The sequence below is a fragment of the Echeneis naucrates genome, chromosome 3 (genome assembly GCF_900963305.1).
Source record: "Echeneis naucrates chromosome 3, fEcheNa1.1, whole genome shotgun sequence".
In the NCBI taxonomy this organism is placed as follows: domain Eukaryota; kingdom Metazoa; phylum Chordata; class Actinopteri; order Carangiformes; family Echeneidae; genus Echeneis; species Echeneis naucrates.
This window is the reverse complement of record NC_042513.1, coordinates 7,850,238-7,875,640: the sequence shown is the minus strand read 5'-3', so window position 1 is coordinate 7,875,640 and position 25,403 is coordinate 7,850,238. Positions and strand designations below refer to the sequence as shown.

Below are 25,403 nucleotides of genomic sequence, written 5' to 3'. Positions count from 1 at the left end.
TTTTATGTCGGTTGTTTGATGTAACAAAGAAGTCTAAAAAATTCTGTGAATATGAGAACGATTATCACACACACACACCCTAGCCCTGCACCTTTTATGAGCTTTAAGAACAGGTTACAAATCATTGTAGTCTGGAATGTGGAAGACTAAAAAAATTTATTTTCTACATCTTTTCAACCACTATAGGATAGTAAATCTTAGGAAACTAACTCCCTATCTGAAATCAATGTACATATAACAACAAACAGGTCCATACACTTATTTTAATGGAATTGCATGAACTTACTCAATAGAAGATGTGATTTGCTCCAGGTATTTGGCATTAAAGTGGCATATAAATATAATTTTGTCACAGAGCCCTCAACTAACCCTCTGTAGGCGATTTATTTATTCGTTTCCTCATTTTATTTTTCTCTCAAGAGATCAATGTATAATTTTGTCATAAGCTTTGATGCAAATTCAAGAATGCCAACAAAGCAGTTGGCTGTTTTTTGGAGAGACATGATGCCGAATCCATAGGGTCTTTTCAACCTGAGAATGCATGAATTGAAATTAAATAAGTTGCCATCTAATAAGAAAAGTAACAAACACAACACCACACAAAAGTCTTGTCTTAAATTCTATGTTACACAGTAATGAAAGAAGTAACTTATTAGGTTGCCTAGAGTGGTTCAGAAACCTGAAAGCTTGCCACTTCAGTGTGTCTTTATATTGAAAGCACCTTTAAATATATATATAAAAAAAAAATGTATGTATGTGTGTATATATATATATATATATATATATATATATATATATATATAAACTTTTCTTGTCAAATATTTGCCTCTGTGGCATTGCCACTGAAATGTTATTATCTGGTAACTAGCTGGTTTTTTTTTTTCTTGTGTAGTTCTGTTATCAATTTGTAAACATGCTGATTTAAAAAATAAGTGAAGAAAAAGGGTAATTCCACCCATCCTTGGGGCATGGCCGGCCACTGAATGGATTCACTGTAAACATGTTGTGAAACATGCTATAACCACAAAGTCATTTGATCTCAGCACAACTGTAGAATTGACACCAAAGGGCATTGCAGCTGTTCTGGAGGCACATGTTGTCCAAACACAGTAACTTAACTTTGCTGGTCTTCCTTTAACCTTTTATCGCTCTGTGAATAAAGATATATTTAGATATAATAGGCACTTCATACAGTTAGGCCCAGAAATATTGGGACAGTAACACAATTTTCATGATTTGAGCGCTGCATGCCGCCACATTTGATTTAAAATGAAACAGCTAAGATGCAGTTGAAGTGCAGACTTTCATATTTAATTCAAGTGGTTGAACAAATATATACTATGAAACATTTAGGAATTGCAACCATTTTTTTTTTTTTTTAACAAAGTCTCAAAAGTTATTGGGCAAATTAACATTATTGTAAATCAGATGTTCACTTTTAATACTTTGTTGAGAATCCTTTGCAGGCAATAGCTACCTGAAGTCTGGAACCCATGGACATCACTAAAGCCTGGGTTTCCTCCTTTGAACAAAGCTGCAGTACAGACCTGGCAATTCATCACAGTTGTTACTTGTTTGTGGGTCTTTCTGCCTTATGTTTTGTGGGAATGCATGCTCAGTCGGGTTGAGATCAGGAAATTGACTCAACCATTTTTGAATATTCCACTTCTTTGTCTTAAAACATCTCTTGGGTCGCTTTCACAGTATGTTTTGGGTCATTGTCCATCTGTAGTGTGAAGTGCTGTCCAATCAGCTTTGCTGCATTTGGCTGAATTTGGCCCTATCATGTTTTACGGATATGTTGTGCTTTGGATCATGAGCCATTCCAAGCCTTCTCCATACTTTCTTCTTTCCATCATTCTGGTAGAGGATGATCTTAGTTCCCTGGGTCTAAAGAATGCTGTTCCAGAACTGGAATGGCTTCTTCAGATGTTTTTTGGCAAAGTCTAACCTGGCCTTTCTATTTTTGAATTTGATGAATGGTTTGCACCTTGTGGTGAACCCTCTGTATTTACTCTCATGAAGTCTTGTCTTTTTGGTAGACTTACTGATACTGATACACGTACGTCCTAGAGAGTGTTCTTCACTTGGCCTTCTTGAGTTCCAAAGCTCACCAGTGAGCTTTTTTTTTTTTTTTTTTTTTTTTTTTTTTTTTTTTTTTTTCCAAAGAGCGCACAGAATGTACCAAACTGTTGATTTGGCCACTCCTAACATTTCTGCTATCTCTCTGATGAATTTCTTCTTTTTTTTTTTCAAACTAAGGATGGGTGGCATGGAAGTTATAACTTACACACTTAATTTAGCATGTGATTGAACGGCAAAATTTGGCATTTGGCTGCTAAATTTTTATTTTCAGGTTAGGCTCCAAGTTCATTTAGAGTGAAAACTTGCCATTTAGATTGTGGTGGGGAGATAAGTAAAGAGGAAACTCTGTTGGCAAACGAGGCAAATAATGAAGCAAACATCAGTTAGAACAATATCAAAGGTTGAGTTTATTCATATATGGCAAAGAAATGTCTAAATTATACTGCATACATGGTACATGTATGTTTTTCCGTCTTAAAGGTTGCTACAATAACTGATGAGCATGAAAGGGTTTTTCTTAGCTGTCAGTCTTTGACTGTTGTAACATTAATGTTTTGTTTCAGTTGGGTGCAGAGCTTTGGGCATGAGGGTCTTGGACTGCTGCTGGACATTTTGGAGAGATTACTATTCAAGAAGCAGTAAGTTTATGCATTCATTACATTTATGTTTACTCATTTGGCTTTCAATTTAAGGTCCCTTTTATCCAAACGGGCAGTTGGAAAAAAAAAAATATTCTGAACAAATTTTACACATTGGCTAATAACAATACAGTTAATGGGAGAGTTTCTTGAAAAACTGTCCCTCCCTTTTCTATCATCAGCACAGACCTTTTTCCTATATTTTAATGCAGACTGTATCTCTGAAATTGGTAGTCTTATTGCTAATACTCAACAATGTATTTTGATCACAGGCAAGAGAAGATTGACAAAAAAAACCAACATAAAGTTGTCCAGTGTCTCAAAGCCTTCATGAACAATAAGGTAAGGACAATGTATAATTTTCTAGCTAAATCCTGGTAATAATTTCTAAAGGTTGTAGAGTAAGTTGCCTATTAACACACCACTTTAGTTAAAATGAATTTTTCTCTTCCTCCAAGTCAAGAGAGATAATCGTAAGATGCGTATTATGAGTTCAAGTATTCTTTTTCCTGGAAAATCAATAAAACATACTCATCAACTTGCTTGTCCCAATTAACTTTTAGCATTATTGATCAATTTTCTCCTTTCAATATTTTTTGCTTTCATTGACTGCATTCAAATGTAAGGTGAATGTGGAAGAGACTCTAACCTGCATTCAGTCTAATCACCGTCAGTGGGCGACTCCACTGGTTGCAGACAGAGGTCCTATTGTTTAAAAGTCTATGAGATAATGATCATACTTCCCACTTGATTTATTTCATTACTAAATATTTTTCTAACAAGTTTATGGTCTCAATCTCTATCCTTATGGCTTCTTCAACACAAAGATGACCCTACCCATAAAGAAGGGCATGCATTTTGGCGTGGCTACCATGTGAATGCCACACATGGTGACCTGACTGACGATCATGATAGTGTCTAGAGCAGCTCGCTCCTCATTTCTGTCCTCCTATCCAAGCAGTGTTTCCCCTGGTTTCAAAAAACAAATATGGTAAGCATGATTATAAACTCAAGGCTTCAAAAACTAATTGGTCATGTTATAAGGGGGCTGCCACTTGGTCTTTTTACCCTTTTGGGAGAAAGATCTATACAAAACAAAATCCTTTATTTTGGGTCTGATCTCCATAGGAAACTTTAATCCAATCCACAAGAGGATGTAGTTCATGGAATTACCTAATCTAGCCCCTTTAAAGGGCTCATGACCAATTTCAGCCAATTAAGGAGACCTTAACTGAGGTCAGTTGAATGACACTGTGCTAAACAATTGCAAAGGTCTAAGATTTTTGGCCTGTACAAAGTTCCAATCCTGGAGTTAGTCTTCTCTGATAGCTCTTAAATGGAACCATAACAGGGAGAGAGTGAGAATAAGAGAACGTAATGAGGCAGAGCAAGTGAGCAGAAGAAAAACAAAACTTCATTTTCAAATTATTTCAACATTGTAATGTACTACAGGCCAATTTAATAACCAGAAATCACATTAAGTTTTTTGCTTCTCAAGCAAAGCTGTCATATTTTAAGTTTGCCACATCTTTATAGTTCTTAAGGCAAATTAAGTTTTACAAATAAAATGGTATTTCAAAAATCTATGAAGACATAAAATGTTGATAAACTGAAAATTTTGTGAATATCTGTCGTTGATATAATTTAAGACATGGCAATATGTCTAGTAAATGGGTTTTCTTCTTCTGCACAAGCTGTCAGTTGGACTATTCTCTTTAATACATTAATGATGATTAATACATTAATCATCATTTGCCAGTGAGGTAACTTAATAATTGAATTCACATATAAAAACAGTCATTGTAAATTAAATTTGGACACCACAAATCAATAGACAATAACACTGAATTATCACTACATTATATGCACTTATGTATAGAAATGCACTTGTTCAAGAAGTTTTTATTTCTCAATACCTCAGCTTTCCCTGCTTTTGTTCTTTAAGTCCAAACTAACTAGGAAGGGAAAAAACAATCTCACCACAATGAGCTAAAACCCTGCGGAAACAGATATACAGCCGCTCTGGCATGAAGTGCAGTGTAAGGGCTCATGTAATCCTGTGTCTCAACAGGCGCCAGACACCAGCATTTACCTCTAGGCTTCTCTGTTAGCCCAGACCTTTCCCTGGCTAGAGAGGCATCTTGGGAGAGAATGTACAATGCCAAGGAGACAGGTGTTCTCTGCCAGCTGTCAGTGCAGCCTTTTCTTCCTCTATCTTCTTGCGATGTTAGACACACTTGCATATTTTCTATGATTGGTCACCAATTGGACAACAATAGAAATGACCTCTAAACAACTTAAGTGTATAAAAAAAGACCCTGAAACTGTTCTTAGAACAGATGTTTTTTGTAAATTCTTCTTCTTCTTTGTTTTCAGATAGCCTAATATCTGATAATACACAATTGATTTAAAGTTCACGTACATATATTGAGTTTGAATTAAATGCATGTGTGAAGGCTCAGTGTTTAGCATAACATACCTTGTGCAAAAGAGCATAATTACAGCAGATCTAGGCAATTGTTTTTTGTGTTTTGTGTTTGTTTATTGCAGTATGGCTTAGATCGAATCCTTGGGGAGGAGAAATGTCTTGCCTTACTGGCAAGAGCCATTGATCCCACCCAGGCTGCCATGATGACTGATGTGGTAAAGCTGCTGTCAGCCATCTGCATTGTGGGCGAGGAGAACACGTACGCGGTTACTTTATTCATTCTGTCTATACTCTGCCTTTCTACTTTTCTGATATGGTAATATGGTAAGACACTTTTTTTTTTTTGATTTCACAAATAGACAATTGACCCTTCTTTTAAGTTTTGCTTAAAATTTTGGTCCAGCTGGAAAATACCTTCTTCTTTTATCAGTCACAAGCCATGGTTTATGTGTGGCCTATATTTGTGCATGGTTGCACAAAGTAACACACTTTCCAAATGATGGAAATGTCACAGTTTTTATGCATGTCAAAATGTGTGTATTGGAATATTGGAGAGTAATACATTTATTTTCGAGTGTTCAGTGTTGTATCTTGTACCTGGTTTAAATAATGCATAATATTGTTAATGTAAAATGACAGTGAAATTGATTCCAGGTGACAACGTCAAACAAGATATTTTAGTATTTGCATTTAATAATTTTAAAACTGTAACACAGTATGCATGATTCAAGACCATCTGTCATGAAAAAAGCAACAGAGGTTTCAATTTCTCATGGGAGATTATTTTATTGGAACAATACAACATTCTTTGTGTGAAATATCTAAATATTATTGATCTCATTCCTGAAACAAATTGAATGAATGTACTTTCAAGATTAGAAACCCCTTGGAAAAGCCTGTCAGCTCAGCTCAGTTCAGTCACAGACAGAAAAGGAACAATGGATACTATAGAATGAGGGTGAGAGAGCTTATGAGAAAAATCCCTTTTAAATGAATGTTTTTCCTTTTCTTCCTCATCTTTTCCCCCAATTTTCCACTCATGCTTTTCATGTTTAGTTTCGAGAAAATCCTTGAAGCCATCACCACAGCAGGAGAATGGCGATCCATTGAGAGGTTCAGTCTCATTGTACAAGGACTACGTGACTGCTCAGTTCAGTTACAAGTAAGTGCAGTGTAGAGCCACTGACCCCCAGCTGTTTCTCTCTGATTTTTTTCTATAATGAAATATTGAATGTCAGTGTGATGTTGACCATTTGAACATATCACACTCAAAGGTCTCTCAGTCAGTTTGATGTTATTCTGTCTTTTTTTTGTCTTGTAGCTATACTGTCAACAACCCTGTGTGTTAAATCACATATCCAATCAAGCTTTAATTTAAACCAATAATATATATATTGTATTAAATCTAAAATTTTGGTTTTGGGTAAGTATTGAGCAGATGTAACATGGCAGAATATAGCTAGTTGGGATAAGACTTTGATTGATAATGCATTCCATTGCTGCTTACTATACTCTTACTATACTCTTGTACTCTGTAATACACAGTGCAGACCCCATTTAACCCCATACATTAATAAAGCATGGTCATTTATACACAGTCTCCGCTGGCAGCCTTTAGTTCAGTGAAATTCTGGCTAGCTACAAGTGGGACCACCATGTATTCTCTCCTCAGGTTTTAGTCTGCTCATATTTCCAATCGACTTTGTAGTAATTACCATCTATCATAAAACATTTCTGAGGCTGATGTCAGCTTACATACATATACATATTAATAAATTACATTTTTGATTAGCTGGAATCCCACTTCAAGTACTGACATTACATCAATACTGGGACCTTTTTTCTTGAATAATTAGGAATTAATAAAGGGTTATCTTGTCTTGTATAAGGAATCATAGTCTTTCTTGCTCCCGCGTGTCTTTTTTTAATGATTATGTGTCAAACAGTCTGCACATTTACTTGAACAGCATTCAGACATGAGTACACACTGCTTTCATTATAAAACATCAACTTGCATATATTAAGGCTAAAGGAGCCATGGAGGGTAGGAATGATTCTGACTCTTTATAGGTGTACCTCAATCTTAAAAAGGTGCTTTAATGATGGATTATACAAGCTTTTTGCCATGTCAATAATGGAAGCATGTTGTCAAACTAACAATGCATTTTAAAACATTTTTATATTATTCCTTAGGCTTAGCAATGCTATAGCCTCTTTCTACGCATGAATGGCTCACTTTACTGATCAATAATTGATTTTTCTGCCTGTGTTTGCCCGGGCAGTTGAAGAGTCACAGGATGTGGAGGTCCCTGTGCAGTAAGCCAAACTTAGACAGGAGTAAAAAACAGCTTCCAAAGGAGCGTGTTTGCCCTTAAATTGACAGTTTTCTGTGTGTGTTGGTCTGCAGTTGTTGCATTAATATTAAAATAAACCATCCTAGTTGGTGACTGGAGAAAATAGACATGCATTAGTTATGGTCTTTTGCTTCCGAGGGACACAACCCATTTAGAATCAATGCAGACATGGTTTTCATTAACTTTTAGAAGAAGAGGTCTGTCTCTTTTCCTGGGTTTCTCTCTCAATCTTATTCTTTGTTCTCTCCCTTTTTTATTTTTACCCTTCATGTTGCAGGTGGCATGCATGCAGCTCATCAATGCTCTGGTAACATCTCCTGATGAGCTGGACTTCAGGCTGCACATCAGGAATGAATTTTTGCGTTGCGGTTTGAAAGAGAGATTGGTGGTAAGCACAACAAAATCAGGCACACATTATAAAACTCTAACTTAATTTAGTTTAATATTTAAATGAAAAGTCAACTCTGTGAAGTATTGTAGATTTACAGCAAATCATTTTTGAAACACAGATGAATTTGCATGTCCCTTGTCTGTGGTCAGAAACCAATAAAGTTTCTAGTGCCTGGCCTAATAATCCTCCTACTGCCATCTACCTAAAATGAGGAGCTGTGCACTACAAAGAGAAATATTTAGAATAAGAAGAAATATGTATGTATGTATGTATATATATATATGTATATATGTGTGTATGTATATATATGTATATATGTGTGTATGTGTATATATATGTATATATGTGTGTATGTGTATATATATGTACATATATATATATATATATATATATATATATATATATATATATATATACACATATATATATGTAGGTTCCTTTCTCTTTCATGGTTTAACTTTTTGTTTATTTTTCTATCTCCCTTCATCCTGACAGCAACTGACAGCTATTAAGAATGAAGCTCTTGACATTCAGCTAAAAGTATTCACTGAGCACAAGGAAGGGGACATGATGGAGTTCTCCCATCGGCTGGAGGACATCAGGAGCGAGCTGGAATATCCTTGTCACAGCAAAAAGAAGCAGTCACTGAAAAGTTAACCGTTCCTCGTAAATATGATCACTATACATTCATACAAACTAAAGTGATTGCATCTAGCCATAGTCACAAGGTCAGTCCTTTCACATGAGTGTAAGAAGACATTTAAATTAAATGCATTTATATATTTCTTTTTCAGTTCATTAGTTGTTTTACTTTTTTCGTAAAATGTTACCGTTTCTGCCATCCTTGTTCACCTCTTATTTCCATTTAGGTTTTTCCTTTTAATTTGTCAAATGTCTGCATTAGTCCTTGACTCTTGGCACTGATGTGGGGGATGTATTCAGTATTGTGCACAGCATGGTGAAGGACAGCAGTGCAGAGCCCTATTTTCTCTCAATACTGCAGCACCTGATGCTGATACGCAATGACTACTTGGTCAGGTAAAAAACTGCCGCACACACTTCCACAAGATTCATTATAAAGTATAGTAGTATAGTGATGTTTTTTTTTTTTTTTTTTTTTTTTTCAAATAAAGGTTCTCTTTTCATTCTTCCCTCATTTATCCTTCACATACATCTGTGACTTGTTCTATGTGATGATAATGATGGCCAACACATCTCAGCCACAAGCAATAGGTCTGAGCACCATCTGAACATGTACACTGGTGAAAAGCTTGTGTTTTGTGGAGGTCTTTTGCCTTAAACCCTCTCAATGATATTGGGCAACAAAGAAAAAGTTTGTTCTTTCATCTTCAAGCCATCTAAAACAGCCATTTCTCCAGAGTATTCTCATCTGGCGTTAATGGTACTTTTCAAAGGCTTTTTTTATGTTGGTTTGCGAACAGCTGGGTGCAAGTTAAACCTCTGCCTGATCAAAAGACGGAACTATAATCTAAAGAATATCAAATGCATAACCTGCAGTGTTTTCTTCTATCAGCCCCCCCCACTCAACACCTGAAGTGTTTCCTTGTCTTTGCTCTGGCTCAGATAATCTTCTGCCTCGTAAATGAATATGATATGTTGTTATAGCTATGATAGTAACACACTACAATATTGGAACATGTAAATTTAGCCCCAGTCTTTTAGCACTGACTGTTGTTTAACCATAAAGCCGTTAAATGTTTTGGCTATTATTTTCAAAGTAATTTATCAGACAAATTATACTAAACACTTTTTGCGCTATATTGCCAAATATGATGGCTGCTTTTTGAGATATATATTTTTTGGACTATTTGTGCTTGATTGCACAGAGATGAATATATTTATGCAAATACATTCACATTTATTGGTAATTACCCACACATACAAAATGCATGTTACACATGTTCGAGAGACACTGTCTGGTGTTTTTTAAACATGACCTCCTATTGTCATATGTTGTCTGCTGTTGTGTAAACATTTCTCCTCTTTTTTTTTTATTGGGGTATGTCTTTGGTTATTGTGCGATCAATGAATTCAACAGAGCCATTTGAAAAAAATTCTAAGCAGTTATTTAGCAATGACTCCTCAGTTGCTCTGTAATCGTATAGAGGCCATATTTATGGTCCTGAGAATAAGGAAACCTATAGTAAGTTTTTAGTCATCATCAGTAAAAGTTTAAATCTTGGAAAAAATGTTCCCTTATCTATAAATAAACAATGAATCATAGCCATTTAAAATGTACTGATGGTTTGAAATTTGATTTGTTCTGAAAAATTTTATCTTTTTTGAAAATTGCATCCTTTCAACATCATGATCACTATCATACTGGATCTGTATATCTGTAATAGGCAGTGATTTTAATTGCTTGTACAAGTATAGCTGTAGAAGCTGATATGATATGCCACATGCCCTCTTTATCTTTGCACCATAGACAATTCACTTGTGTTTATACTTGAATCTTTCCAGATAACTGCACCTTACTAAACAAAAACACACCAGATTAAAAGCTTAGAGCCAAATCAATTAAATTATCTATTTGTTTGACATGTTGTTTTTTGATTTTTTTTCTTTTTGTCTCTCTTGAATGGTCTCACTTTTCTCATCTCTCAGGCCTCAGTACTTTAAAATCATTGACGAGTGTGTCTCTCAGATTGTGCTTCACCATAGTGGCACTGACCCTGACTTCAGTTACCGGAAGCGCCTAGATGTGGACTTCAGCCACCTCTTAGGCAAGTAACGTACTTCTCTGAGCTTTCAGACTACAGATATGTTGATGACCGTAATTGATTTTTATTTTTCTTTTGTTATTAGAAGTGTGTGTGGACAAAGCTCGAATTGATGACTATGAACAAAGAGCGTCAGAGCTGGCACAGAGGGCAAGTATTGACAAGAAAAAACAAGGAGTAACTAAGATTTTAATCTCACCGCACATTTATCTGGCAAACAAAACCTATTAAGTCATGCATGGAACTTTTGTTCTCTAAAATAACACTTGTTATTATACCTCGATTCATTAAAATGACACATCAATAATTCAGAAACATTTCAAAATGCTAGTCTTAAAAAAACAATAATTTTGCTATGAAATAAACAAGACTATTACACTAAAACTCTCAAATTATAGCAATAAAAATATTAAATTTTCAATGTAAACTTCTGAAATATATATATATTTTTTTGGTGATGGTTTTTGTTGTCAATAGTACATATACCCATGATATTTTATTGTTATCTTAAAAATTGTTCTTTTCAACTCATTGGAGATAAATAATACATCTGTGCTACAGTCTGAGCGATTATATTGAGATCCATATTTTCATGTTTATAGCACAGACCAAAAAAATTAAAATAGACCCAAAAACTACAGTATTGTTGATTAATTTCAAAAACTGTAATTTTACATTTTTGTCTTTGGAACACAAACATTTCTTGGTCAATGGATTGGCTGTTTTGATTAATTGAAGTGGGGGAAGGAACAGCAGGTTGTGGGTCATGATTATAAGCATGTGCTCACTGATTGGCATGTATTTTAGGCTATTTTTAATAAATGGCTGTTGGCCAAAAAAGTTTAAATTTAATCAGCAAATGTGGATAATTGCGTTAAATTGATGTTAATGATTTGAATTTATTATACCAAAACACTTAAACGTATTAATCAAATATTTCTTATTTGATTTCCTACAGTCTATATCAGTGTTTGTTTCTCCTTTTAGGCTGATGAGGAATTTGTGAGCAGGCAGGAGGCACAAGCTCAGCAAGTTAAGTGCGAAGAGAAAATAGCTGAACTCCAGGCAGAGCTGCAGGCCTTCAGGTCCCAGGTACATTTCTTTTCAAAGTAATTTTTTGTAAACTGTGTTAATTTTTTAGGTTCTGTGGAAAAATACAAAATGTCACAACTGAGCAGCTCCTCCTAAGGGTAATTCAACTTTCCTTTTTTTCTAGTTTCCATGATGAGATGTTCTTGTTATTTTGGGTTGTGGTTGGGAGTCAGGGTTTTATCCACTGGAGCCTGCAGTTTGGTTTGACATGGAGGCTGCTCTACTGGCTAGCTGACACTAAGTCTTATGAGAACACTCACCAGTCCTCTGTGTTGGCCATTTCTAATTCTCTGATCCCTATCCCATAAGAGGAAATTGTTCTAAAAGCAATTTATTCTGACAAACCTTTTCAGTCTCACTACCAGACCCCTTTTCACCACCCCCCTCAACACTCTAGAGAGTTTCTCCCATACCCTGGCACAGCAAGATAACTGCACAGTTAGAGAAGGGACCAGAGCTTCCTTTTTATTTTCCTGATAATTTTTCAATTTGAGAGCGCAAACACAGAATGAATACTCAAATAGTACCTTGGTTTAAATGATGATGGTACATTTCGGCAATGCGAGTACATACACACACTTGTTCTCCCCGACTATCGCGAACACGCACTCAAACGCACACTTGTTAATTCAGCAAAGATGTTCTTTCCCTCTAGAGATGGTGGTAGAGTAAGGGCCCAAGGTTGACCTTTAGTGTGCGTCTTTAAAACTGGTACATGGATCAATAAGCCATTTGCTCTGAATCATACAATTTACAGAGCTTTGTAGCCTCAGTTATAAGATTTGATTTTTCACTTTGGAAAGAAACCAATCATTGTGGGTAATTCTGGAAGAAATCTGGACTGTTGGTGAGCATTCGGGCTCTACTGGATGGTTGAGAGAACACGCCTCTGTTATCTGAAACCCAGTGGTATTAGAAAGGAAAGCATACAGTGCTAAACACTGCATCAGATGATGTAGTTCGTCCATTTCCATTTTGTGTCCCCCCCCCCCCCCCCCCCAAAAAAAAAAAAAAAGCAGGAACAAATAAAATGTTTCATAGTTGACTGATATTCACTGAAGTAAGTCTGACAAATAATCCAAAGTAAGCAAAAATCAGTTTAGCTTCATAAACGTAATGAAAAGGCAAGGTGATGTTAAGGTCTTTTTAACTGGCTTATGTGTTTAGCTCAAGTATTCATTTAAAAATGAGAAATATAGTTTATGCCCCTGTTAGATAAAAGAGCATGAACTTGTTGATAAGGCAGTGACAGGAATACAAAATCTTGGCTACGTAAAAAATACCAAAACCAAGTTAAATTAGCTGCCATATAATAAACTTGATTTAATAGTGATAATTGTGATAAAGTTTTTGAAAGCTTTTTGATTGTTGAAGTTAATTATAATGGTACCATTTGCATTTTCGATGCACACTTGGAAAGGTTTAAGTATATTTTGTTTATGTCCTAACATACACCATGTTTTCCTTCTGCTTATCCAGTTTGGGGCGGTACCTGCTGGTCTGTCCCCTGCTCATGGTCAACAGGCACCAACACCAGCTCCAGCTGCGTTGACAGCTCCTCCACCTCCACCTCCTCCGCCCCCCTTACCTGGCTGTCCTGCCCTACCTCCTCCACCCGGAGTGCCTCCTCCCCCTGGAGTGCCACCTCCATTTGGTGTCCCTCCACCACCTCCACCATTTGGGGGTGCTCTAGGCTCCCCCACCCACCGTCCACTGCCTTATGGCCTCAGGCCTAAGAAGGAATTCAAACTTGAGACCTCCATGAAGCGCCTGAACTGGTCCAAGGTAAGACACTATGACAGCTCTATATTCATGCATGAGGGTCCGCATAATATACAAAAAAAAAAAAACAAAAACCATTAATGCAATGCAGTCTACTACACTACCAATTAATGTATCAAAAAATAACTTAATAAAAAATGTCAAGGCTTCACTAATGTAGAATTTGCTGCCCTGCTATTTTGTGTAACACTTCACTTGTGTCTTGTAGAATTGCATACTTTTCTCTTGAATAATCCACAAAAATTAAATATTAGTGATATTTGTCACTTTAACTAAAAGTTCATGATAAAGAGCTGAAAATTTAGGCCAATTAGTTATAGTGGCTCTTTTCTCTGCTTTTGACTTTGTTCCTGATGTTCATTGGCAGCACCTGATCATTACAGATGTTTTTCAAAGAATGAAAGAACATTGCATCTCTGTGCCAAACCAGTAATAATTGAAAGTAACAGATGATCAGATGCTATTGTCAGAGCAGCCTCAGTGGTCCCTCTACAGATGTTCTCTGCATAGCGATATTAGTTCACACATAATATCAGCTTGTGGTTTGATTAATAATTTAACGACAGATGCACATTTATACAGGTGTTCAGCACACTAAACCATATGCTTGAACCTGAACCTTTTAGTTGGATATGAGGAGGACCAGTCTTATGGCACAGCTGTATGTCACCCCAACATATGGTTATGTTTGGGACAAAGCTGTTTAGAAACTACTTTGGTTATAACATTTCAGACTTAGAACTACTTCAGCTAGTTTTAGAGTTGTTAGAAAACTTTGAAATTATTACAGATGAAACAAATTAACAATAGAGAGGAAGACCGTCCGAGATGTCTTTTCTCGTTATCTAGCATGTATATATATATTTACCTGATTGTGTCAGTTAGTAAGACAAATGATAAATAATCCTTTATAACGGATGTATGCATAAATGCGCATCTTTGGATCTACCAATGGAATACTGTATGTTAAGGTAAAAAAAAAAAAAAAAGTCAAATTAATAATTATCTGATGAGCTGCCTTACTCGTGATTTTCTTTTTTTTTTTTTTTCCCCCCCTCCTTTTTCTGACACCATTAACTGATTGACTATGGACATAGTCCTCACACTGAGACTTATTAGTTCCCTTTAAGTTCAGTTTGCCCACCAGAGGTCGTATGTAGTTGAGAAGTACTGTATATTTAATTGGAAGCTGGTAAGGCTATTGTGGAACAAGTTAATGAATTAGTCTTTGCAGCTCTAATGTGCAACTATATGACTTCTCCCTCTCCATCTCTCTAATCTGTAAAATACACAATATTGTGCCAACTAAATATGGAGAACTGTGGATGTGTGTTTTCAGATTCGTCCCCAGGAAATGTCAGAGGGCTGTTTCTGGGTGCTGGCTGATGAGGGCCAATATGCAAAACCAGAATTGCTGAGCAGAATTGCTCTCACTTTTGGTTCAGGGTTGAGAACAGGTCAGTCTCAATATATTTTCATATATTCACATATTATACATCCAAATGACTACCTGCTGCTGAGATGGTTTTGTTGTCATTAACTGAGGGATATTCAGTTTTCATACAGCACAGCTGTTGTGCTTAACGTATTGTTTAACCCCTTATGACATCATGTGCTTTTCCTTGTTTAAGCTAACTTTAGCTTTACAGGGAACTTCCTTCAGGTCATGATCAATTACTTTTACTCTTGTATGGATTATCCTGCACACTGTATATCTACTCTGCACCAACTTTTGGCCCTCCTCTTTCTTTTCAGTCTTATGCTTGCAGCTGTGTGGCTAATGGCTTAGGTGCAACAGCTTGATGTTGTCACTGTTGGTGTATTTTTACCAGTATTTTAAATTACATGCTAGAAAGAGCAACTACTGATCAAACCTTTGACTAAAATCTAGTCAATTACTTTGAAATTACAGTTTTTAGCTATTTATATACAGTATACATTTAGCCAAAATGCAGTAATATCGAAATTATGAACAATAACTTTTAAATAATGTTTAGCTGTAACAGAATATACATGCATAGGCTCATTAAACGCCCCCCCCCCCCCTTTTTTTTTTAAGCAGTTTTCATGACATTACCAACAGATTTGCTCAATCTCAGAGTTTGACATGTTATATATTGTAGTGGGCCACTTTGACTATTCCTTGTGGTAATGCTGCTGAAACACTCTATAAATTCATCCGACACAAAAGCAGAGTTGGTAAGATCTAGAATATTTATGTGTGCGAGATGTTAGAATTAAATGTACAGCAGGAGGCAGGTAGAGATGTTATCAGTCTGGTCTTCTTTTGTGCTCCATTAATCCCTTCTCTGATGACTTACTTACAGGCCTTGTTTTTTCTTTCTAGTCTTGTCACTGACTCAGATATCTTTCATCAATTTGAATTATTCATCCAGGTGTTATCTACCTGTCACAACTGCATGCTCTCATACTCTCAAACCACACAAGACCCCCCCTTCCCTACATACCATTGTGCCCTTGTTCTCTACTGTCAAGGAGTTGAATAATGGAGGCAGATTTAAATGGCAAACAGGTAGACAGACAGTCAAGCAGGTGTTCGCTGGAGCAAACAGAGCAGGGATATCCAGGTAATGACGTGGTTTCCACACTTTCACACGCATCATCTTATTTCATTGTAATCATGCAACATATATCTCCTCACTTACAGAGCCATGCAAAAGCGCTGCATTATGCCATCTGCCTGGTTTATTACTGCTTGTATGTAATGCATTTTAGATGTGTTTAGATGCCACTGTTGGCCACTGTTGTGTGTCAGTGAATGTAGGTGGATGTGCACATGGGCATGTCTCCTTATTAACACAGCCATGTAGCATCATGTTTCATCTCACTTAAGAGCAGCAGCATCTGGATCATCATTAAACATTAAACAGGACACAGTATAAAACAACATTCACTCAGTTTTTCCCATTAAATATTAATATTATCCCCTCAGACTTCCTCATTGTTTTGTGATGTATGTGCAGTAGTTTTCTCAAAGAATTCCTGCCATTCTGTACACAAGCTGCTGAGTTAGGATGGAGACTGTTTGTTGTGAAACTTTACTACTGTATTTTTGGCAGACCGCAAGTTAATCAAGTGTAAACAAAAATGCAGTTATTGTTTTACAGTGTGTATTACAGTGTTAACAGAAGGTTGGTATTACACATTGAACCAGCATTTCACAATATTTGCAAAAATTAAATATGTATCTATTTGTCTAAGTATAAATAAGATTTACAACGGTAACATGCTTTGTGCAGCCTCTCTTTATTTAGTTTGTGAATTGGCAGTGGGTCAGTTACACTTTCACACGTCTCCTCTGTGAACAAATTGACCACAGTGAATAATAATGAGTAATTATATGCTCTTTTCTCAAGTCTTCGCTCATTAGCTGTTAAACCTCGATTGCTGTCCTGAGCTGAAATTTTAAGTTGAGGAAGAAACAGTAAGAGGATTTGTTTGTACCGATATGTCTTAGCATTGAGTGTACATGATTTGCCATTTTGCATAACAGAAATGGTAAAGAAAAGGATCCTCAAATTGATTTCAACAATTTATAAAATTGCGATTTTTGAGGTATTTCTGTTGTCATAATATAGGATATCCTTTTTTTGACTACCGTGATTTCTGGACTAGAGAATATAAGCCGCACATATGCAAATATGGGAAGAAATGGCATATGGCAGGAATTATGTTACACAGAAAGATTTCACTTTTTCCCCAGATCGATCGCCTTTGACTTGAAAGCTGCGTCATATGCATTACTTTGTGTGTTTTCCATTATAAGGGTGCATGCATGAAGTGCAGAAGCAACAAATTTAGTGTCAGTGCTTTTAATTTAATTCAAACTATTTCATTGGTCCACTATGACCTGTTGGGTAATTTCATTGGTCTGATGCTAAATGTATTGGCATCATGAAGCTTGTTACCTGTAAAACTCCATAATTTAGCTGCATTATTATAAATATAAATTATGGTAACTATTTTGTCAAGTTGTTTTTATCTTTGCATCCTCAAATTTTCCATTAAGAATTTCCAGCATTAATGCCACAGCTCCATTTATTGACATGGATACAAAACCCAATAATTGGTGAGCCTGCAAAGAGGAACTTAAATTCACTATATTCTCATGCTGGCAGGTTGTTTATGGATATTTTGTTTCTGGTGCCCAGAACTTAAAAAAGAGCTGGACAGATCTCAGCCCTAGCTAAGAGACAGTTTCTTTGTGCTTTCACTTTCTTTTTGCCCTTTTTTTTTTTTTTTTTTGCCTGACTGGTTGTTTTAGCACTATAAGAATTGTATTACAATGGATTGCTGACAATTTATGCATCATCTGTGACACAGAGTTCCATATAAAATACTTTTGATTTTATAATTAAACACAAGCCATAGCAGTATCAGGTATTTAGCACTTGAGTTAGTTAATCAATTTAATCCTCACACGATGAAAGTCTGGAATTACTTGATATGTTGTACTTGCCTTGTTGAACTTCTGTGTTCACCAGTGTTTCATCCTTGGAGTTGCCAGTTTGGTTTTTAGACTGCACCAATGAGTAAATTGAGGGTTTTACTTTATTTGAGGTTGCACTTTGGAAATATAGCAATATTCTCCCAAATCTCCCAAAGACTTGTCAAGAAAATGTCAAACACCAATATGAACCATATGACTGTTGCTTTAGTTAAGTACAAGATTATAAAACTAATTCTCATCTCCCACAGTAAATTAATTGTGGCCAAATAGGTTATATGTTTCTGCAGGAAAGGGTTGATTTCTTATTTCCTCGCTCATACAAACACAGAATATCTGCTTTTGTGGATTATAACATCCCCATTACAAATATGCTATTCTTGAATAAAATAAATCTCCATAATCTCAAGAAGATTTTCATGTAGTTTTTAGTCCATGTTGGACAACAGTTGAAGAATAATTGCATGGAACAAACAAACTAGTAACTGTACACATCATCACAAAACAAACCAACCACCCACAGAAGTTATAACATTTAACCCAGTGGGGTCGGTGAAATTGCACTCTTCTTCTATATAAGATTCAGTTTATAGTTCCCCTGAAGTGGAAGCTAGAGCATGGATCGAGCTGCCTATTTTTTTGTACAAATGAGACCTGACGCAGAGAGTGTGAACTAAACCCAAGAGGCATTCTCTGTTTTTATGTTTTAACATGACCCGAGTCAGATGGAGTTGGCGAAACATCTTGTAAATGACTGAAAAGGTGACTGCTATTTATTTTTCTTCCTGTGGTTGTGTCGGGTTCCGGGGTATTGGATTGCGTATCCACTCTCTGTTACGACACAGTTGCTGCTCTGTGAAAGGGACTGCTTGTTAGGAGACACACATGTTTTTTCAATGATAAAACAGCCATACACAAGTGTCTGTCTCTGCTTGTGTTCACAAAATATTAAAACTTCCCATTAACTTTTGAAAAAGTATGGAAAGTTTAGATAGCTAGTCAGATGTGAGCCTTTGAAATGTGGAGGGAATGTCAGAAAGTCAGCCGGCCACCATTTGTGGTGGGCTTTATCAGGAGAAATGGAAGAAATAGTTTTAAAAGTAAAATTTTTCCTTGAGTTGCAGTCAGAATTACAATTTCAGAGGGAAAGAAAAAACACAATAATTGAGACACAAGTACCCCTGTTGATAGGATTGCTGCTGGTTTTGCTCCTCCAAAAGGATTCTTTGGATTATTCATGCAGTCTGTTAAAGCCACTTTCTACTTTAAAATGTAAGAAAAAAAAGATAAATACCTCTTGATAAGAACTAGTATTGCAATTAAAACAGTACTATTACCTCCTTTACTACCCCAGTAATTCCTGACATGTACACAAACTGTAAATACATACATCTATCTTCATTCCTTTGGCCTCACTCCACAATCGTTGATATTACCCTGTCTGTTTCTCTCTGCTCTGCTTGTGACTGAGCGTCTTTCTTTCTTTCTTATTTTCCTATAGTACATGACTGAAAGGTTTTGTTTGTTTATTTCATAAAGATTAAATCTCATATCATCACAGTGGCAACTTTTTGCGGAAACATAGATAATGTGACTTGAAAACTTTTACTTAAATAGTTGTTTAGTGCAAAATGACAACTTTCAAATCAAAATATGCCAAATAGACGATTTGTCACACATTCATACACAAATGCTGTATTTAGCTCAATCGGGGTTCTGGCACACGTTAATGGACTGTCTTTTTTTTTTTTTTTTTTTTTAAACATATTGGATCCTTAAAAAAAAAAAAAAAAAAAAAAGTCACCTTTTTACCTGCTCAGGTCTTTCCTACAAAACCATAAAAGTGAATATCACTGTGCTGCTTTCATGTTTTATTTTTTCTGATATTTCCAGACATTCTGCGCTCAAAGCTAATTGATGTAGAGCTTTATTGGCAAGCTAAGCCATAACCAAATTGGTGGTTACAAGCTGAAAACTATGTACTGATGGTTGCTATGTTTTGAATTTTATTTAGTTGTTCAAACAAATTAAGAATATCAGTAAGTTTAAAAAATGGGAACAAGTAGAAATACACAGTCTTTTACATCAGTATTTCCGACTGTAATTTCTCTCATTCACATAAAGGGCTCACTCTATCTTAGAGGTTAAGGCACCTGTTTTCAGTCAGCTCTCAGATCATATCAATCAGTGTATGATTAGCTTATATAAGGTCAGGATCCAGAAATAATACAAATAAGATTTTTTTTCTCGTTATATCAAATGAAATATTTGCTCTAATGGAAATACTGAAGTATTCTTACGGTTTGAATTAACATTTTTGGGTGAATGTTGAGGTCAGGACTCCTCTTCATATTTTTACTAAAATCATTTTGGCTTTTAATAGCTTTTTTTGAGTAATGACAATTAATATTCAGGGAGCAAATTGTTTATAAAATGACTGAATTCAATAAAATGTTGGTTTATGTTTCTTTTTACACCTACAAGCCATAAAAATTATAGTACATCGTGCTTATGCATCTATTCCTTTTGCTGTGATAAAGTTGTATTAAGTTAAGAGTTCTTTGAGCAATTAATTTAATTAATTATGTAGTTTGAGGAAAGAGGAGCCCCTGTATGACTGAGATAATTCATATACAACTTCAGGTTGTATAAAAATCATGAGGGGTTAAAGAAAGTTATTCATTGATCTAAAAGTGAGGGTCATCTCATTGTGATTATTAATCACAGATTATATGATAAGCAAGACTAATGATGCTAGACAATCTGTCTCTGAACTCTGATCTTTAATCTGTGCCTTTAGCATTTCAGGACTTTAATTGCAGTCTTAGTGGGTATCATCTCACATGATGAGGGTGGTGCACCCTAACCCTAACCCTAACCCCTAACCCTAACCCTAACCCTAACCCAAGTAATTTCAAAAGAAAGAGACTGGAAAGAGCGTAAGATGTAGAACTACTGTAATTTACTGCAACAATTTATCTGAAGTTACAGTGAAGTCCCTGCAAATGTCTGCATTTCTTTGGCTATGTTTAAACTTTCACGAATTCCCAGATTCCAAACAGGACTCAGATTCTGTTTTATGGAAACATTTTTGTTGAGAAACACATGGGTAGACTGCATTTTTGCAGAATATTCACATAGCCGCAAAAAATGTGAAGTGAGTGAGAAAATAGTTTAATCTGTTTTAAGCTTGTCAAATGTTTTGGTCTCATAAGCTCCATTCAAAATGTACAGTCTTCTCATCATTCATTGTAACTTTTCAAATTCTACTCTGCACATTACAAGTGAGACTGACATATTTTGTTTCAAAATTTTTAGCTGTGACTGCAATAACATATTCACATGTATTAAAAATGTGAAAGGCAAGATTTGCACCTGGGCTGATTATGAGATCAGCATCATTGACTATTAATGCCCCTGCTGACTCAAATCACCCATCACTGCTAGAACATTGAGCAACTCCATGAAATGACAGATTTGAGTTTTGAGAGATTCTCTGTGATTACAAGAAATTGTTTCTTTTTGTACTTTTAACAAGTCCATTATTGTGAAGAAATATAGACTGAAACCAAACTGCTTATGCTCAAAGCAATGATACTTTCTCTCTGTTAATGCATACAGAAACTTTCTCAGTGGACTGTTAACAATATTCAGTGGCTTCCTTTTGCTGAGAATTAAATGTCTGAAATAATGCTTCCTTCGAACATCACTAACCACCTTTTCTTTTTTTCTTGTTTTCTGTCGCTCTATGTCTCTGCTTGCTTTTTCTTTATTCGTCGCTTGCAACTTCTGCTTCACTGCATGATCCGCCTTCATGTTTGTTCTGGAACAGAAACCAAAGGTTAGTATAGTTTTTTTTTTTTTTCCCTCATGCATTTATGGCTTTTCCTCTCAACCTACAGAACAGGTTTTAGCTTCCACACTTAGTTCAGTGAGTATAATGTCAGATTTTGTGCGAATGTAACCTGCAGGGGAGTGAAGAATAAAAGGTAGAGCTAGTAAAGAAGCAAAACCCATTTCAGCATTTGCTGTGAAACATTTTCTATAAGCATATGCTGGTGAGGTGATGAGTTTAATTTGCAATGTTTCTTTTTACGTTCTGTGCCAGCGACAGGGCCTGAGGGATTATATTTTCCATCCATCCATTTTATTTGCAAGAAAATAGTATCTCAGTAATGCCGTGAAGGAATCTCTTCAAATTTGGCACAGACATTAATTTTAACACAATAATGATTTGATTACATTTCAGGAGATGGATTAAAGATCAAGGAGACCTCAGTAAACATAGTTTTTGCTCTAAGAAGGTGGTATCCCCTTAAATTCCCATAAAATTTCCTAAAATTTGGCACAAATGCTCACTTGGACTGGCAATGAGTTCAAGGTCATGATAATGCAACGTTGGGAATTGGATAAATCAGGATTGTCCAGAGGGAATGTCATTTCATTTGACATGAAGGCTAGTTGCACTTGGGAATTAACTGATTAATTTTGGTGGCCAAAGGTTAAAGTCGCTGTGACTTCTCAAAACACATTTTGTGAAGAAATTTACTCATATCTGTGGGAATAAAATTAAGTCCTGTCAATCCTGAGGGAACCTTAAAAGTATTCAATTAGGGACTTGCAACTGTCCTGTAAATCTTACTACAATTATACATTGTATTGTGTTGCATTCTGAAACAGCTACATCAGCCAGAAAAGGCAATTCAATCTATTCACATAATTTCAAATTTATTTATTAAATTTAGAAAACAATCATTTTTGTTCAGCCCTCTCAGTTTATACATATCAAGATACATAATCAGTGTGACCCGGCTAAAATATCAGACTAAATGGCAGTTCCTGACCACTAAGTATATTGATTAAATTTCCCGCTTACTTTATTTTTATAGTCTGGTTCGATAACCTCACTTTCATTCATTGCTTCATTCACTAGAAAGACCGTTTGTCCGGTTCACTCTTAACTTGAACAGTAATATTACAAGTCCTTATGAGACTATGTTGCATTTATATTGTACTTCAAAGCTTTATTTCTTTCACATCTGACCCGATGTTTCCTTGTTTTCTTTAAAGGTGGGTGTATGTGTGGTGTGTGTTTTGAATTGTGAGTTCTTGTCTAGATAGGTGCTTGTGTTTGTGGCCTGGTTGTAAGATGGAAAAATAGAACCAGTAACTTCTGTTTTGCTCCCCAACTCTTTCTTTAATCTGAATATATTTATGCTTAGTGACTAGTATATTTCCCGATCTTACATCAAAGGTCAGGGTGAGTAACTAATTGAGTAGCATGTATTCAGTCTAATTTCCCTTGTGTTGATACTTTACAAGGGGTAACTTGTTGGGCTGAGCAGTTGATTTTCTTGATGCTCATCACTTTTTTCACCCTTGTTTTTAACCTTGTGTTTTATTCACTAACATTTGATCATAAAAAGAACTAAGAAAGCTCTATGTAAAATGGGATGGAAGTGATTTATGGGGCTATTTATGTTATAGCATAAGCTATTTTGGGTTTTAACTCCACCCACAATGTACTTAAGATAAATGATTTGATGTTTTTGCTTTTATTGAGCTATATTTTTATTCAGACAAGCTACTTTTGACATCATAATGGAATATAACATATTGTGTGAAATCATGCTCATCAGATTATTACAATATTTTGCTGGATAATATTGAATAAGGTGTGAATCAGAATCAGACGAGTTTATTTATCCTTAAAAGGCAATTTAGTTTTACAGTCCACCTAGTGCACAGACAAAAACTCAGACAGCAGCCAACATCCCACACGTGGACAAAGTGCAAATTTCACAGGAATAAGTACAAATAAGAAGCACAGACCACAACAATACAATACAAAAGTAAAAAAGTAACTTAAAATGCCTATTATTTTTAAAAGACTCAAAGACCTTTCTTGGCCTTTAGCTGCGTAACAGCGTAAGCTGTTCAGGACATGGGGTAGCGCTTTCCTTTCTGGAAGCGGTGATTTATAGTGGTAGCTGAAGACAATACAGTAGGATAAATGTATTTGACACCTCTTAAGGGACAAAAATACTAAGGTTTTAGAACTCTAATAACTGAATAATTGTCAGCACTACATATTTAGAAATGTGGTAGCGCTTACATATTTACCTCTTTTTCCTGCAAATTTCACCAGTCTTTACAGACAAGAAGAATGTGATTTGTCATACTAGCATGATGTCACGAACCAGGCTGCGTGGTCATCGCAAAGAAGGGAGAAACACACAACGAAGCCAATTAATAACCAATTTATTTTAAAAAAGGAAGTAACCTAAGAGAAAAACCTAACCTAACAATGGCATGTGTAGTCAGTGATATTGGTATAGTAGTTGAATACATGAGTTGAACTATGTATGAATTTAGTGTTGTAGGGTGCAGAAAAGCAAATCAAAATGTCAACCCAAAAGCCAAAAGGTGTCTCATGGAGGAGAAAGGGCCAGCAACTGCACTACAAAGGTTTTTGAAGAGGCACTGGCACCCAGAGCTCCAGGTGTTGCCAGTGTTCCTGATGATGCTACCACACCCACCTCGAGTACCTGCAGAAACAGCAGAGCAGAGGGTCCTAACACATGACAATAAAATATATTGAAATATATTGTTTTAACTGCATTCATATTCTATGAAAATGTGTCTTAACTGACATAAACTGTCTGTTTTGTTCCATATTTATCCATTTTTATCGAGGGAGGGCAGAGAAAGGCTCATTGCCATAGTGCTAGAAATAGAGCAACAACACAAAGAGAGCTGCCCTTTCCTCTACCTGTGAGGAAAGGGCAGCTAATAAATAACGTCCAATTACACAAAACTCTCAAAGATCTCAAAATAAGTTTCCCATTTCTTCTCAGGATACAGGCATCTGTTAATAACCTGCCTTTATCCCAAAGTTACAACACTGTTAGAGCAATGGTGTTAAAAAGTGTTAAAAAAAAAGGGGGGGGGGGGGGGTTTGGGGGCTGACCTAGGAGCGCTGGGATTGATGGGCTGTAGCCAGTATGGCTTCCTGGTTGTTTGAGGCCAGCCCTTTAAATTAGAATATTGCTGAGCGATGAAGTTAGACCATTGATAGGTTGTATGCCTCTGGACTGACTGCTAAGGTTTGTTTCAAAGCAAAGCACCTTGTGACAAATAGAGCTGGACGGTATGCAAAATTTAATTTCATGACATAATTTTTAATTTTGACTGATATGATTCTGATAGGAATGGGAACACTTTGAAGATTGGCGAACTCAGTTTTCTTAAGTTTGTATGTGCAGACATTCATTGTGGGTATTTTAGCACCTGCTCTTGTATTTTAGATATAAAAGAATACACGCACATCAGTGTCCACCTTTCACTTGACTTCTATGGGGCTTAACCTTCAGGATTTCAGAATATTCTCTCCAGTGAAACTGCTTTGGATGGTGGTGGAC

General features: G+C 35.9%; 1 protein-coding gene across 5 annotated transcripts in view; it reads left to right on the top strand.

Annotated features, from left to right (window-relative positions):
- Positions 1-25,403, top strand: part of LOC115040701 (protein diaphanous homolog 3-like) — a 146,548-nt gene that overhangs the window by 21,791 nt on the left and 99,354 nt on the right. For 4 of the 5 annotated variants that reach the window (XM_029497661.1, XM_029497659.1, XM_029497660.1 and 1 more), the window contains 12 exons: positions 2,649-2,723; positions 2,996-3,065; positions 5,274-5,410; positions 6,208-6,313; positions 7,783-7,893; positions 8,392-8,510; positions 8,818-8,934; positions 10,525-10,643; positions 10,726-10,790; positions 11,628-11,732; positions 13,212-13,517; positions 14,854-14,971. In XM_029497661.1, coding sequence (XP_029353521.1) covers positions 2,649-2,723; positions 2,996-3,065; positions 5,274-5,410; positions 6,208-6,313; positions 7,783-7,893; positions 8,392-8,510; positions 8,818-8,934; positions 10,525-10,643; positions 10,726-10,790; positions 11,628-11,732; positions 13,212-13,517; positions 14,854-14,971 — 1,448 coding nt within the window. Of the gene's footprint in view, positions 1-2,648; positions 2,724-2,995; positions 3,066-5,273; positions 5,411-6,207; positions 6,314-7,782; positions 7,894-8,391; positions 8,511-8,817; positions 8,935-10,524; positions 10,644-10,725; positions 10,791-11,627; positions 11,733-13,211; positions 13,518-14,853; positions 14,972-21,814; positions 21,824-25,403 lie in introns of all 5 variants that reach the window. The other variant, XM_029497658.1, reaches the window with a different exon arrangement.